Here is a 15,531-nt window from a genome sequence, read left to right on the forward strand (position 1 = left end):
GGGATGTAGAGTTATTTACTCTTAGTGCTAATACAACCAACTGTGTAAGACAGGAAGATAAGACCACTCAAAGGCTACAGGCAGTAGGGAAATCACTTGTATGTCCTGCCTGTGTGGCAGCAGCACATGTGGCTGCACAAGCCTCAGGCAGGGCACAGGCGTGGCACTGACACAGGGAGCAGTGTGCTGTGTGCACCATGGACAGCCTGACTGCCTGCTCCACCTCGGTTCCTCTCAGAGAGCTCCCACTCACATTCAAGGCAGTTGTCAGTGCTCAGCTTGGATAGAATGAGTCAGATCTGAAGAAATTTGGCTTGAAATTTGTAAAAAGAAACAGGTGAGATAGTGAAGTTGGGTGAAAAAGTGGGAAGAAATAAATGAAAGGAAGAAAGTAGTAAAGAGAGTTGGAAACACTTTGATGAGATGGTACATCTGCATCCATACAATGAGGCTGCTGACTTTCACAGCTCGTGCCAACACAAGATGTAGGGATCACTGGGCAGCTTGCACAGGGAGTCATAACACTGTAAAAAAAATTTCCATATGTTAGTGTCAAATAAGAAAGGAGTGGGCCAGGCTTGCTTATATCCCAACTTTGACAAGGGTTGTGGAGATCACCTGACAGCCTCAGAGCAGCTCTGGACTGTGGCTGTGCCCAGAAGAGACTTAATTGAAAAATAAACAGTGCACAAGAAAGCACAGCTGTCTCGAGGGTGCTGTATGATCTTTGGCAGTAGGTTGGGAGTGAAGTGTCACTGGCCAAAATGAATGGGAGTTCCCCAGGAGAGCTTGAAGGTCATGGCAAGCCAAGAGCTGGTGTCTGTGTCTGTCACTGAGAGGATGAGTGTCAGCTCTGCCCTACAAACAGCACAGCCAGTCCAACAGCTCCTGCAATAAACTATGCAGGAGTTTGAATCATAAAGCACACACGGATTGAATCATAGTGCTGTTACAATACTCCAGTTAACACTGCATGGTTAGAGCCAAGAGGGGAACTGCAGTATTTCAGAAAGTACATTTTAATGCCTAAGGTGTTGAAAACAGTAGCATGAAATACATGTGCATTATTTGACATCAGCTGGGGATACGGTAGGTGGGTTCTATGAAGACAGGTCAGTCAGAAACCTGCATAGCAGAGTAAAAGACTTGTTCCCGTCCAGCAGGCAACATGCTGGCAGCGGCAGGGTGGTCATGGCATTGTGCCAGCCAGGTGTGTGCCTCAGGGCTACCTTGGGCTTCACCAGGGCTCATCCATCTCACTTGTTCTGGGCCAGGAAAGAGCCATTTCTGAACTGATGGCCTTCAACTGCTCAACTTTGAAAGGTGAAATCCTGCATAGGAAGATACTTTCAGTTTTGTTTTGTTTTTTTTAACTTCTTGCCTGTTTTATTTCTTTACTTGCTTATCACACTGGTTTTAAACTAATATATAAGTCTAATAGGTATGTTAGTCTGCATCTGCTGTGGTATACACATGATAAAGGAAGCAGATCAAATGAACTTATTTTAGTCAATATGTTTAAATAAAAAGTCAACATGGCAAGATGCATACTTCTCCCTCTGACTGACTTATGTTCAGTTTAAGTTCCAGGAATGTCTAAGAGGGTGGCATCATCCCCTTCAAAACATTTTTTTTTTTCCTTATTGGATGATATCAGCAAGCAGCTGCCTCGAAGGCATTATTTTTGCCAGACTCCCTGTGCCAGCTTCTCCCTGAGAGCGTTCTACGGATGGGGGGCATCCCTTCCAAACCAGCCCAGGGGCCAGCAGAGGTGCCCAGTCGAGGTGCTGCGAAGGGCAGCTGTTCCAGGGCAGGCGGGGCGGAGCACTGCGGGGGCCGCTGTGCTCCCTCGTGTGCGCTGCGATGGGCCGTGCAGCGCCGGCCCCACGGACAGAGAACGTGTCCGTGCCGCAGCCGTGCGGCCGCTCTCCGCTCTCCGGCCGCTTCTGCGGCTCCTCCCGGCGGCCCGGAGCGCCGGACTGGCCCCGCGGACCGAACCGGGCTGGCCCCACGGCACCGGGCCGGCTCCACGGCACAGAACCGGCCCCACGGCACCGAACCGGCCCCACGGCACCGAACCGGCCCCACGGCACTGAACCGAACCGGCCCCACGGCACTGAACCGAACCGGCCCCACGGACCGAACCGGCCCCACGGCACAGAACCGGCCCCACGGCACTGCTCCGGCCCCACGGCACAGAACCGGCCCCACGGCACCGAACCGGCCCCACGGCACAGAACCGGCCCCACGGCACAGAACCGGCCCCGCGGACCGAACCGGGCCGGCCCCACGGCACCGAACCGGCCCCACGGCACAGAACCGGCCCCACGGCACAGAACCGGCCCCACGGACCGAACCGGGCCGGCCCCACGGCACCGAACCGGCCCCACGGCACAGAACCGGCCCCACGGCACAGAACCGGCCCCGCGGACCGAACCGGGCCGGCCCCACGGCACCGAACCGGCCCCACGGCACAGAACCGGCCCCACGGCACAGAACCGGCCCCACGGACCGAACCGGGCCGGCCCCGGTCCCGGCCGCAGAGCCACTGCAGCCCCCCTCCATCCCCGCACACACCGCTCTGCTGCTGTTCAGCCGTGTGCATGTGCTGGGGCAGATTAAAACAACCTGAATTATCCTATATTTTTCAATATATGTGAATAATTTGCTGTGCCTTGTTCATTTCAAGCTGGTGAAATTGAGGATTCGATCCAACTCAGACCTCAGAGCACTGAAGACACTGAAATCAGCTGGAATAAACTTTCTAACACATTTGAATCATTAGAAAGCAGGCATTCTTTATCTGTGCAGGACACACAGAGAATATTTTTTTTTTATTCCGTGTGTGTTGTGAGGCTTTACAACAAGATATTTATCCATCATAATCATACATATTCATTTAAATGTGGTTCTTATTTAATACATAAACATTACTTTCCTAGAACTAATTTGTATGTATCCACCTCCCACTGGAAGTCCTTTTTTGGTCCTGAAGAGTCATAAAAGGGGTCTCTGATGGCTGTATTCACTGAATGCTTTTATGTTAAAGGTGACTTTTCCTGGAACTTTTTCTTTGGGCATTTGCTGTTACTTCTTTGTTACATGACTTGCAAAAAACCACTGTAGTCTTTTTTATCTGTTTCTCCACTGGTTCCAGCCATGTTTATCCTCCTGTGGTCATATTTTTACATCCATTTATCTTTTTTTTTTTTTTTGTCATTTAGTCTTTGAGTCTATCCAGCAACTTCAAGGAAACTGAAATTTTCTTTTGTCTATATTATTTATCATTGATGGCTGAGTTAGAAAAGGAAGGTTTGCTTTCTTAAAACTAGTGAGACCAAATCTTGTCCAGGAAACTCCTGCTGGTTGACCTCAGCGTCCTCCACAGGTCTGCTGGGCACAGACTAATGTTGCAAAAGTTTCTTCTGAACAGCAGGCCCGAGCCTCTTTATTCTGAGTTCCCTGGGCACAGCAGGCGGCCAGGGCTGGCACTGCCTGGTCCTCAGGCTGCTTTCACTCCTGTGTGGGAGCTGCCCTGTGGGATCGTGTGGCTCCGTGCCACGGACGGGCTGGTGCAGCACAGAGATGTGCTGTGCCACACTGCATTCCTGCTGCATCCTCCGGGCCAGTGCAGCACACAGGGACGTGAGCAGGGAATAGGAGGGGAAAAGAACTTTCCACAAGTCAGAATTATTCTCCAGCCTGTTTGAGCCTTCTGGGCAAAATGCCCAGGGAAGAGAATTGAGTCTGGTGCTTGTTTGTGAATTTAGCTCAGGAATCACTTGTGAAAGGAACCGTGCAACTGCTGACCTATTATAGTGCACATGAGAAGTTGTCACCTTAGAGACTTCATTTACCAGCCTGTCTGCTGCAGACTGTTTCATTCATGAATTAGTGGGGGACAGAAAGGGCTTTTGAAACAAAGAGTATTGAGTAATAAGTTGGAAATCACTCATGTCTAGGACATACCTGGCAGTGTTGCCCTGACACTGAAATGACAATTCCAGAGCCTGAAAATCATAATTATTTGTTGGCTCTATGTGCATATTTGGCTAATGAATAACATTCCTTGGGGTTATTTAAAAGCATGAATGAAGTGTGTTGGAAACTACTAGGAGAACATCTAGTACTTTCCACAGAGGACTTGCACTCCAAGCCACAAGTGCTTTAAAGAGGAGAGGGCCAAATTCACTGTGGGTCTTCAGAAACTGCTTGGAGAAAGTCACTGTGACTTTCAGAAGAGAAAGCAGTGATTACTTCACTTGGTAATATTTGTAAGTCCACCAGTTCATTTGCTTTGTGTAAACCCATGTAAGAATCTGCCAGCAGAGTCAAAATCAATACCTCTTTTAAACTCTGTGAGGTTAATTTTACCTTCCCCCTCTCCCCCCTTTAATAAGGAGGAGTTCTAAAATGTCTTTTTGGTAACAGCTGGAGACCACAACCAAAGTATGTAGGGCACCACCAACTTTTTCACGTATGTAATTCAGCCTTATGTCTGAATAGAACAACATAGTCATTACAGATTAACTGTAACGAAGGTTTCTACTACTTGCCATTCATTATATCAATTCACTATATTCTTTGGAATAATGTCATCTCAGTAGAAGCAGATCTGAAGATACACTGGCTGTATATTCCCTCTGAGGTGATAGGGCTGCTGAGTGCTAAGCTAGCTGGGATTTCAAATAATATTAATTTAATAACCTAAATATTGAAGTTTGAGCAGCTTTCCCACTCTTGTATAGTCTCAGTTCTCTGTGTTTTACTGAACACAGTTAAGTCAATTTTTTTTATTGTCCAAAGAACATCTGAACTTTAGAATAAAAGAGATGGCATGTTCTGTTGTGGCAGAATAGTTATAGCTGGAAGGAACATGCTCTATTGCTAGGGACAAAGGTGTTCTTCATAGAATATTTGGCTTCTCTGTTTAAGTTTTGAGTCTATATTCTACAGAAATAAATATTCTTTAACTGTGTTGGCTAGTGAATATATATTTTTAGTGCTCAGTGATTCTGGTTACTTACTGATCCAAACTGTTTCTCTTCTAGCTATGATTTTCTACTACACTACAAGAAAAATGTTTTGATATTGTAATTGATACAAATGGAAAGTCTGCAGCTTCATTTCGTAATTAAGTTGGCTTAATTCTTCTAGCTATACATGTATATTTTGCTCTTTGTTTTGTATTAATTTTTTTCAGACAATGCCATGAGAGTGCTTTAAAGTGCTCCAGCTGAGGAGGGAATGGGAGCCTTGGGTGTTGGAGTGTAGGACACTGCCTTAGGGCTGCATGGCAGGATCTGCTGTGCCAGACTCTTGCTGGCAGCATTTCCCTGGCACTGTCTGCTCATTAGGGCTCTGCTTCTATAGCACATTTAAACACAAGGAAAAGTTCACCCCAGCAGTGAACAAAGATACACATACAGTCCTATTAAAGTTAAGCATGTGCTTATGAGCTTCACTAAGTTTTGGATAATGAGAGATGCTGCCTGTGTGTACAAAGGTATCAGAGAAGCTGCCCCAGGGACCTGTTTACCTTTTCCTCATTATTTGTGTTATTTCTGAGGGCTACAGATACTGCTGCTTGTTATCCACCCCACTGACATTTCCTGGTTGTCTTTCCAAGTGCTGCTAAAAAGAAAAGCTGAGATTTTGGAACACTGGTGAGTGCCAGTGATTGAATTCCATAGCCCCAGGGCTGTGGATGGGGAGAGCCTAGCATATAAAGAGGGGTAAAAAAATCCAAGACTTCTTTTCTTGTACGTGTGGCATTGCCCAGTTTCTCTGGACAGCAGAATAGACATTTTCAAGCAAACAGAGTATAATATTGAAAAGTATGCTTAACACCAAAAATGAAAGAAAACTTTTCTCATGTTTCATCAGTCAGGAGGGACGGGAAAGGATTAGACCTTCGAGGCAGGAGAGATTCAAATTAGACCCATAAAATCACTTACTCTCCAAAAGCATTGTGTGACATGGTTGTTTTGCTTCTGTAAAGCATGCACCATGTACCCAAAGGCTGTGCTCCCTGGCAAAAGAAGCATTTCCAGCTCCCCACTAACAGAAGTGTATTGCCACTCCTGATAAGAAATCTGTCTTGTAGTGGAGGGTTTCTGATGCAGAAAGTGCATCTGTAGTGTCTGCCCCAAAGGCAAGCCAAGATTTAGCCTTAGCATTAATACTGATTTGCTCTACATTTTTACCAGCTTTTAATTTTTAATGAGTTTCATCTCCACTTGCAGATCCTGCAAACCTTACATGATCCTATGATGAGAGAGTAAAATCTGAAGGTAATTCTTGTGTGTCAGATGTTCATTTGTTCCTCCTTAAATACAGTCCTGACTTTTAAGGTCATTTGTCAGAGAAGTGATGTGATGGTAACAAAATACAGATTGCCTTCAGACTTCCAGTGGATTATCAGAGTAACTATGGATCCACCACAGCTGAAGGTTGAGGTACTGACCTCAATAAATTACCTGTCCTAGCAGCTGCAACTTCTGTTGCCTACCATGCTGCTCAGTGTTTTGCCATCTTCACTGGCTTCATCAGTTTTGTGGTTTTCCTCCAGCACATTCATATCCAGCAGTCAGATCCAGAGTTTACTGATAACATTATGAAAACCCTTAAGTGTTAACAGGAAGATGTAGTCTTGTTTGGAAGCATTTGTTTATTTGCAGGATGTAGTCTCTTGAAGTATCTGCTTCCAAGAAGACAATGGAGGTTTTTGCTGGGATCTTCAAATTCTTGAAGTCACTGCCACATTTCAAATAGGATGTACAAAGTCTGCAAATAAGAATCTCAAGAATTTTAGAATGTTTGAAGGAATTCTGCACACCTCAACTGGAAGATCCTAGTTTTCCATTCTGTTCACTCTTTTCACAGTATCAGGGGGAGCCTTGCAATTATGTGGGATACATCCTGTCCTGCTGAATTTTGAGAGAAAAGGCTTAAGGCAGATACTTTATGTAATTGCAGTTCACTGAGTGCTTTTTGGTGCCTGACTTGGACTGAAAACAGTATTTTGCCATCTTACTCTGCCAAATGGGAAACTCTGCTTGATGCCAAATAAACCTCTTCATTTTGCAGTCAATATTTTGCTGTGATTCTTGACACTGGTATTGCTACCAATTTCATCATTTTTCAGTGAGCATTGTAGGCTGAACACTGATCTTCTAATACATATTAATGTATTAGATCCTAATGTAGCAGGGATGTCTATCATTAATTAGTTAGCAGAGAACTAAAACGGCAAAGAATGCTATTTTATTGCCTTAAAATATAAAGGACAACAAAATGGCAATGATACCTTTGCTAGTATAGTGTTTTCAGAATTACCAACACCCCATACAAGAACTGATAGTTCTTGTACTCATGCTAGCATCACCTCTGTTTAAAGATAACTACATTCAACACATTTCTGATCCTACAGGTGTCACAGTAAATTATACTAAGAAATGAGAAAAACCTTGATAAATGCATTTCTGCAAAAATGAACTCAGAATCAACTTTATTTAGAGATCACACCCTTTTTTTTTTTTTTTTTGCTAAAAATGCATAGTCATTACATATACAGTAGTCAGCATCCAAAAGTGTACAAAGAGGAAATTTTCAAACCCTCCCAACATAACCACACAAAATTCACACTTTTTGTTCATTGCATGCACAGCCCCTTAAACATGATACCTCCTACTGAAGCGTACTTGAACCTCTAGCAGACAGAATTGACTTGCTATAAACTGTTTCTCTGTACTATTAACCCCCAGCTACAACCACAAATCCTAAGGCATTCCCATGAAATAGCAAAGCCCTGCTTCAGAATCCTCCATGTTCTGAGTATGGCCCAAGAAGCAATTGCCCTGAAAGCAGAAGTCTGCTGGTGGTGTTTCCTTCCAGGCAACTTAGAGCAAAAGCCTGCTTCCTCTGTCTTGGTCAATAATTTATTACTGAAGTCAGTGAAATGAAGCAGCATCTGTCTGAGCAAGATGTGAAAATGATTAAACTTTATTCCACACCCAGCTCCAAGACACAAGTGTCTTGAATGGAGGTCTGTGTCTTTCAGTGCATGTGACACTACCACCTTGCATCTCATCTGAGGAGAAGAGAGTAAAGTCTCAACTGTAACTTGGGTGTTGGTTATATAGTCCTGACAAAAGCTAGCAATATACTTGGATATTGGGAGAATTTCTAAAGGTACAGGCCTTAACTAACAAACCATTCAAACCCCTTGATGTCTTCTCTTTTTTCCCCCCTCAGCTACTGCTGCCAGTTAGAAAAGCTCTTAAAAATATGGTCTTCTTCTCAGTGGTGCTTTTTATATTAGCCCTTCCAGTTGATGGGCAGAGTGGGTTAGCAGGATGATTATTCAGGGCTCCTTGACAGAGTAGATATATGTGGTCAAAAGGTCCAAGTTCAGATTTTGCCCAACCATAGGATTAACTCCATGTTCTTGGTTTTGAAGAACAAGAGGGAACAAGAGAAAGGTGTTTGATCAATATGATTTTATATTCTCAAATGATTTTTTTTTTTCTTAAAAGCTTTGTTTATTTCAGGTCTTTTTACTCTGGTAAGAAGCAGTTTGATGTAGTTCAAAATTCCCAGTGGCAACTGAGACATAACCATAGTCTTACAGACACAATCCTGCTCCATTGTTTCATAGTAAGTGGAATACAATCCATGGCCAAATGAACAAGGAGGCCTCGTGGGTGTTACAGCGCTCCTCAGTACAAGTTACCAGTGAGAATTTCTGAAGAAAAGCATATGTAAGTCATGTGTGTTTCCCCTTTACTCCTGACCCTTAAGCATTTAGTCAGCCTGTTTAATACTGCCTGGGTCTTGACTGCCCCCCACTTGAAGCCAGTGGAAATTTTGCCATCAGCTTCACAAGACACAGGATGTGAACATCCCAGAGTGTGGCAATGACAAGGGTTTGTCCCAAGAGTTCATGATCTGGAAACGTTCATGTTCCTCTCCCTATGAGATGAGGAAAAATATAACATTCTCTCTGCTGGAGTTCAGTAATATTTCTTCTTAGCACCTGGGAGGGTCTTTGCATTTTTAAGTGCTTTACAAACATTTGCTAGTCTTCAGAGCAACCCTGCGAGGTAGGTAAGGTATATTCTCCCCATCTTACAGATGTGGAAACTGAGACACAAAGGGTCAAATTCAACCCTGGTACAATTCCAGTGTTTCACATGAATTAAAATTCATTCAAAATAAACACAGTTTAAACAGCTTGCCCTAGATTGCAGAACAGGTTGTGGCAAAGCAAGGATAAGAACCCAGGAGTGCCTGACTCCTCAGCTTGTTACTGGCCACTTGGTCATTTTTACTCTCATAGGCAAGGAAAAACAGTTTAATCTGGGCAATTACTACAGGTATGACTTGCTTCTGTAAGGCATGTGGATGGTAATCGACTGAGTTTAGTGCAAAAATGCTCTATGAATGTGCTGCCTCGGAGTTTACTTAAACACAAAGTAAAACTTTCATACTGTCATTTTCTGTAGGTGCACTGTTGACAAAAACTTGACAAAGTAGCTGGATTCAAGAAATAAATAATAAGCATAACACCTGGACAACTAAGCAGAACAGTAATTTTAGCAAAAACCCCCAACATACTTCTACTTTTAATTACATTTCTCTAAGTGCATCACGCAGATGAAACCTTTCCCTTTGTTTTCAGACTGTAGATTCCAGTCTTGCTAATGAAGCTGCTCAGAGCTTCACAGATATCCTGGATAGTGACATTCAAATGAACACACTGCAGAAGAAATACTGTATCACCACAGAAAATTATTACACATCAGGTTTATCCATCTTACATGAAGGTGAGCTTGAAGCTCACAGGCTGCTCAGAAGTGCCCAGAAGCCAGGCTTACTGAATATATGCCAGCGTAGATTGCAATTCCAGGCACTGAATTGCTGAATGCAAGGGGAGGTGTCTATGCCACCAACACTCTGGGAAGTGGCCCCGGCAACAGTCACTTCACATCAGCACAGGTATGTCATTCTGGAGGTCAGTGCTGGCCAAACACAGACGCCCAGGCGTTTACAGGCCACCCCCTGTGCTCCAGTCCCCACCCTGGCTCCCATTCTACTACAAAGGCCTGAAAAGCCTTTTTGGTCTTAAACGTGAGCTGTGGAATCCACAGTGTTGACCTTATGGCAGCTTATAAAAACATTATGACAGGTACTTCTGCAAGCAAGTTAGTTTTCTAGGATTTTCTTATGCATCTAGTCTGCCGCTTGGACCTCTTCTCTGAGCTCTGGACATGCTTACACACGTTCTTCAGTGGCAAACTTTCACACCACAAAGTTATCCTGCACCCTTAGAACTCACACAAATGCTGACTCACTTCTATGTGAGCAAATCCAAGCACTATAATTAGAGATCTCTTCCAATTTTAATCTTTTTATCTCAGATTTGTTCTGTCTGTTGGACACAGCAAATGGAACAATTATCTACATACATGTCCTTCATTGAATAGACACAGATGCTCAGGTAACATTTCCCTAGATATTCTCCACACTTACTGTACCTTTTTAATTCGTAGTCACATTTTTTTTTAAACAAAAAACAGACAAACAAAAATCCATTAATTAGAACTCCTAAATTCTAATCACATCTCCCTGTAGCCATCCACTCTGGATTCAGCAGCCTGCTCACAGTGGCTCAGACAGCAGTGCTTGCCACCAGCTTTTATAAATAATTCCGTGAGGCGCTCAGGCCCACACACGTGCCTAAACAATTTGCCAACAGAAACTTCTGAATGAAGCAATATTCATAATATCAGAGCCAGGTACACAATCTTCATTGTGACTGGGGCTCACAGGCAGCTCTTGTAACAGCAGTAAGATTCCAGTAAAATTGCAGTTGGTTGCAATCCAAACTTTATACTGTTATCTGTCGTTGAGATATATATAGATGACCCTGCGTGGCCTAACTCCAAATATCAAATGTATTTTTACAAGTTAGCAACAGCCATTTTTGACATTGTCTCTTGAGATGTCCTCTACATTGTGCCTGACGAGCACAAATATAATTCATTATACAGTATGCTTTAAAAGCCTGGTCTTTTACATTTGGCTTTTACCGCTTGCTTCTGAGCTGCCTTCTAGTGCTGAGGTTTGCTGTCCCTGGCCTTTCTGATTATTTCTTGGTATTTAATTGCTGGTTGGACGTGCTAGTGCCATCTCCCAGGCAAACCCTTTCTACATAATTAGTCTGGATGAGTCATTGGGCTCTATCTACTATGCCTCTATTATTTTAACTTGAATACAGCCCATCTCAAAGATTTTTGGCCTCTTTATGCAGTTGTGGAAATCCATAGCATGACATTGTCGCAGGTCTTGATGCACTGGCTTTCTACTGTGAATTTTTCAGGTTTTTCACAATATTAAAGCACATTTCAAGAAATGAGAGTGTTGTGAACCAGCCTCCTCTCCCAGTGGTGCAGATCATTTTCTGCTTGTTGGCAGCTGAAGAAAGCAATGCTACGTTTATGACAAAAAAAAAGTCAGTGAAAACAGGTAAAATACTTAATTTTAGTAGTTTCCATTTTCTTTTAATGCAGGTTGGCAAATGAAAACTGAACACAGCCACTCATACAGGGCCATGCAGTTTTTTATGGCCCAGCAGCAATAACTCAGGAGGTCACAGTTTGGGAACTGCTACTTCAGTTAATTCTAGTCAATCTCCTTAAAAGACCACATCTGAATCTTCCAGAAATTACATACCAGCAGAATTGTGCCTGGCAAGGAGTATATATTTTTGTTAGGCCATTTTCATTGTTCACTAAGAATCTAAAATATTCAAACCATTATGCTTAAAATGTATTGAGATAAAAGCTAAATTGAGTGAGTGTAATTTTCTTTTAGCTTATGCAACTCCACTGAGAAATTTTCATAAAGCTGTTACATTGGTAGAGGGCATATCAGTTATTGGGTCTATGATGACTCTGACCCACATTAAGGACTTCATAATCCCTGGCTACAGTCCTTCCTATATTCCCACTTTAAACAAAGGGGACTTTGCCTTACAGAAGATTAGGACTGGACTCAAAACACTGTCTTGGGATTCAGATGCCATGTCCACAAATACGGGAAAGACCCAAGCAGAAATACACTTCTACAAGAGGAGCTGAGTAAAACACCTCCTACACTATTATGCAGTCTGACACAAGGGTTTCCTAAGGAAACCGCCCTTCTTTTGACAATGGGTTACACAAGTAGTTTCTCACTTGAACTTCAATTTGTAAACCCCTTGTGTAATATTATTGCACTTATTCTGTCAGACAAAAGCAAAATGCATCTGCTTAAAATCTGCACATGATTTACAAAAACGTATCTGGAGAGTAAATTCAATCTATACTTAGCTCTTTGTCGTGTGACAAGGAAAATACCTGGGTTGCTCTGAAAAAGATACTGCTTTGGAAAACACCCCCTAATTCTTGTCTTTGAACTCCCTCAAAGCTTCTGAATGAAGACTTCAACACATCCAGCTGCAGCCACAACTAATCAAAATAGGAATAAGCAGGGAATGATGAAAAAGGGTCAGTATCCAGTACTTGTAGAGCCAGATTTTAGGTGCTAAACTCAGATTCAGCAGTATCTCATTCTGCAACTAATTTTAGGATGTTAAATCTGACAGTGCTCTAATTAAAGAGCAGTAGAAACTAGCTCCATGTAGTTTTTTAAAAGATCTAGAATGAGATCTCATGCATCAGTTACTCTCTTTACATCCACAGAACTCCCACCAAGCTTGGCAGGGGTTTATAGAAAGTCTGGCATCTGACTTTGACTCCAGAGGACTGATTTGGGGGTGATTTACCCAGGAAGACAAAGGAGCCCCTTAGCAACTCCCTTAGCACAACAGATGTTCCTGACATGCTGAGGGAAGAGCCATTCCATTATGCAGTGTCCTTCTTCCTCCTCTGCCCCCGTTCCAAACCAGTTTGACCCCTTTCTGGTTCAGTTATTTTACATATCCTTCTATTTTATTTTAGTATCTGAGTGGCTACACCAACCACTCACTGTCTGTCTAATTAAAGTCTCTCCATCAACTGGTAATTCTGTAATAATTCACAGCTGTTTTTCCTCTCTCTTAAATCTATTGTTCCCTGGCTGAAAAGGCTTCAAGACCTTAGAAACTATAGATAGCTATCGATTTGTTTGCATTTAAAATCCAGTATGTGGCTGCAAAGGCCTGTTACAATATCAGAGAGGAAGATAAATGTCAGTGCATAATCTGCTAAGAAATTTCACATAGGAGCTGATTAAAAGTCTATGAGAAATCATTGCACAAATGTCTTCAGGTGTATACATATATATACACATATATGTAGCTAATAGATATATAGCTAGATATATAAATATATATGTATATACAGAACTATTTTAGACCTAATTGTTAGTAAGTGGCATTCACCATTCATGCATTCTTCCTAGTTGCAGAGCTAAATTATTTCAGCTTATACTCTAAGCAGCAACATACCAGTAAGCATTTGCTTGCTTCCCCTGGTAACCTAGTAGTTTAAAGAGCACGAGCAGTTCTGCCATGGTCATTTTCTCCAGCAAACCTCCATAAAAGGGACCTGGCTCTTCCACGGGTGCGTTCCCCCCGGGTTTCACAGCTTCTTCAGGACATGGTGGGTCTGGCCCGAGGGTCACCAGTCTGAAGGTCATCGGCCCAAGGGTCAGCGGCATGGCGGTCGCCGTCTCGCTCAGTCCTGCTTGCAGAGGTCTGCAACGTTGAGGAACCTCCTGACGACCACGGCAAGGCAGACGGTCAGAAGCAGCATATACCCCACCGTGCCCAGGTAGGTGGGGGCAGCCAGCGGCGCCTTGAGAAACTCAGCCAGCCCGTCCTCCACGTAGTGCACCTGGTCGTAGATGCTGAGGAAGGTGAAGATGTGGAACAGCTGATGGCTGTGCCCCACGATGTCGAAGAGCCCCGGCTGGATCCGCTCGGGGATTTTGCTGACGTTGAAGAAGGCGGCCACCAGCAGCCAGAAGTAGCGGCGGTAGAAGTGGACGAAGAGCGTGGGGTTCCGTGCGCGCAGGTCGAAGAGCAGGCTCTCCAGCATGATGGGGCAGGCCATGCTGAGCGGCATGGCGAACACGAAGGTGCGCACGGCGAAGGGGTACGCGCAGCACGCGGCGCGGCTGCGGCAGCAGGCGGCCGTGCAGCCCACGGCCAGCGCCAGCGCCACGGGCAGCACCAGCACGCGGTAGGCCGCGATGGGCAGGCTGCAGTCCAGCTGCCAGCCCAGCCGCTGCTGCACGTAGCGGCTCATGGCGCCGGCGTCCAGCAGACTCAGCCCCGGCAGCAGGTAGTAGGAGTAGGCCACGGTGCTGGCGAAGCCGTAGTAGCTGATGGAGGCGTAGTCCAGGTAGAAGAAGGTGGCGCGGAGGCGCGGGGAGAGGCAGCTGAAGAGGTGGGCCGTGCAGCTCATGGCGAAGGTGAGCAGCACCCCCGAGGCGTAGCACCAGAGGGGCAGCAGGGCGGGGTGGTGGAAGGGCACGTCCCCGGCGCCCCGCAGCAGCAGCAGCCGCCCGAAGCGGCTGAGGAAGAGCAGCAGCGGGATGAAGTGGGTCCAGAAGTTGAGGGTCTCGTTGGTGGGCTGCAGCACAGAGGCCAGGCACTCCTGCGCCGAGCAGTGCAGCCGCCGGTAGCCCGAGAGGATGAAGCACTCCACGAAGTCCTCGGGCACCTCGTCCCACCGCAGCAGGGCGGCGGGGCGAGGCGGCGGCGGCGCCGCCTCCTTCTCGTCCCCGTCGCCCGCCGGCATGCCGCCGCTGCCCCGGCCGGCCCCGGGCCCGCCGCCTCGCCGCCGACCGGGCGAGGCAGAGCCGCTGCGCCCGCAGCCGCCGGCGGACGATCCGCGGTAGCTCTGCGCCTCTCCGCCCCCGCCGCCGCCCCCGGCGGCATCACTCATTGCGGCGGGGGCAGCGGCGGCACCGCCGCGGCTCCTCCCGCCCCGCCGCCCGGCATCGCGGTAACTGGAAACCGGCGGCGCATCCAGCGCTCGGGAGGAGCGGCAGGAGACGCCCCCGCCGCCCCGGGTAGGGTTTCCCGGGGTGGGAGGCGCTGGCCACCCGAGCCGCCGTTAATGATTGATGCGGCGGGGGGGCCCGTGCGAGCCCCCGCAGCGGGGCCGGGCCGGAGCCAGCGCAAGGTCAGCGGGGCTGGCCGCGGGGCTGCCGTGCTGTGACAGGCACAAAGCGGACACCGGGCACCCACCCAGCCCCGAGCGCCGCTGCGCCTACGGCAGGAGCCGCCCGGGAGCCCCGGGAAAAGGGACATGGTCCCGCGGGGCTCGGGCATCCCCGGCAGAGTGCCCCAGACAGAGGACGGGTGGCAGCGGGGTGGAGGTCTGTGGTGTGTGCGGCTGCCGTAAGGCCGCTGGGACCTGATTGCTTTGGTGACATGATCTCATGCAGTGACTACAAACGTTACTTTAAGCTAAACGTTCCCGGCCGGGCTGCGCGGGGTGAGCGGCGATGACACGCACAGCACCCACCTTATCTGCG

General features: G+C 46.3%; 1 protein-coding gene across 1 annotated transcript in view; it reads right to left on the reverse strand.

Annotated features, from left to right (window-relative positions):
* Positions 1-14,936, reverse strand: part of PAQR9 (progestin and adipoQ receptor family member 9) — a 54,843-nt gene extending 39,907 nt beyond the window's left edge. The window contains exon 1 of the mRNA XM_066326356.1: positions 10,492-14,936. Coding sequence (XP_066182453.1) covers positions 13,722-14,936 — 1,215 coding nt within the window. The 3' untranslated portion in view covers positions 10,492-13,721. The remainder of the gene's footprint in view (positions 1-10,491) is intronic.
* Between the last annotated feature and the right edge of the window lie 595 nt (positions 14,937-15,531).

This window comes from Sylvia atricapilla, chromosome 10 (assembly GCF_009819655.1).
Source record: "Sylvia atricapilla isolate bSylAtr1 chromosome 10, bSylAtr1.pri, whole genome shotgun sequence".
Taxonomy (NCBI): Eukaryota; Metazoa; Chordata; class Aves; order Passeriformes; family Sylviidae; genus Sylvia; species Sylvia atricapilla.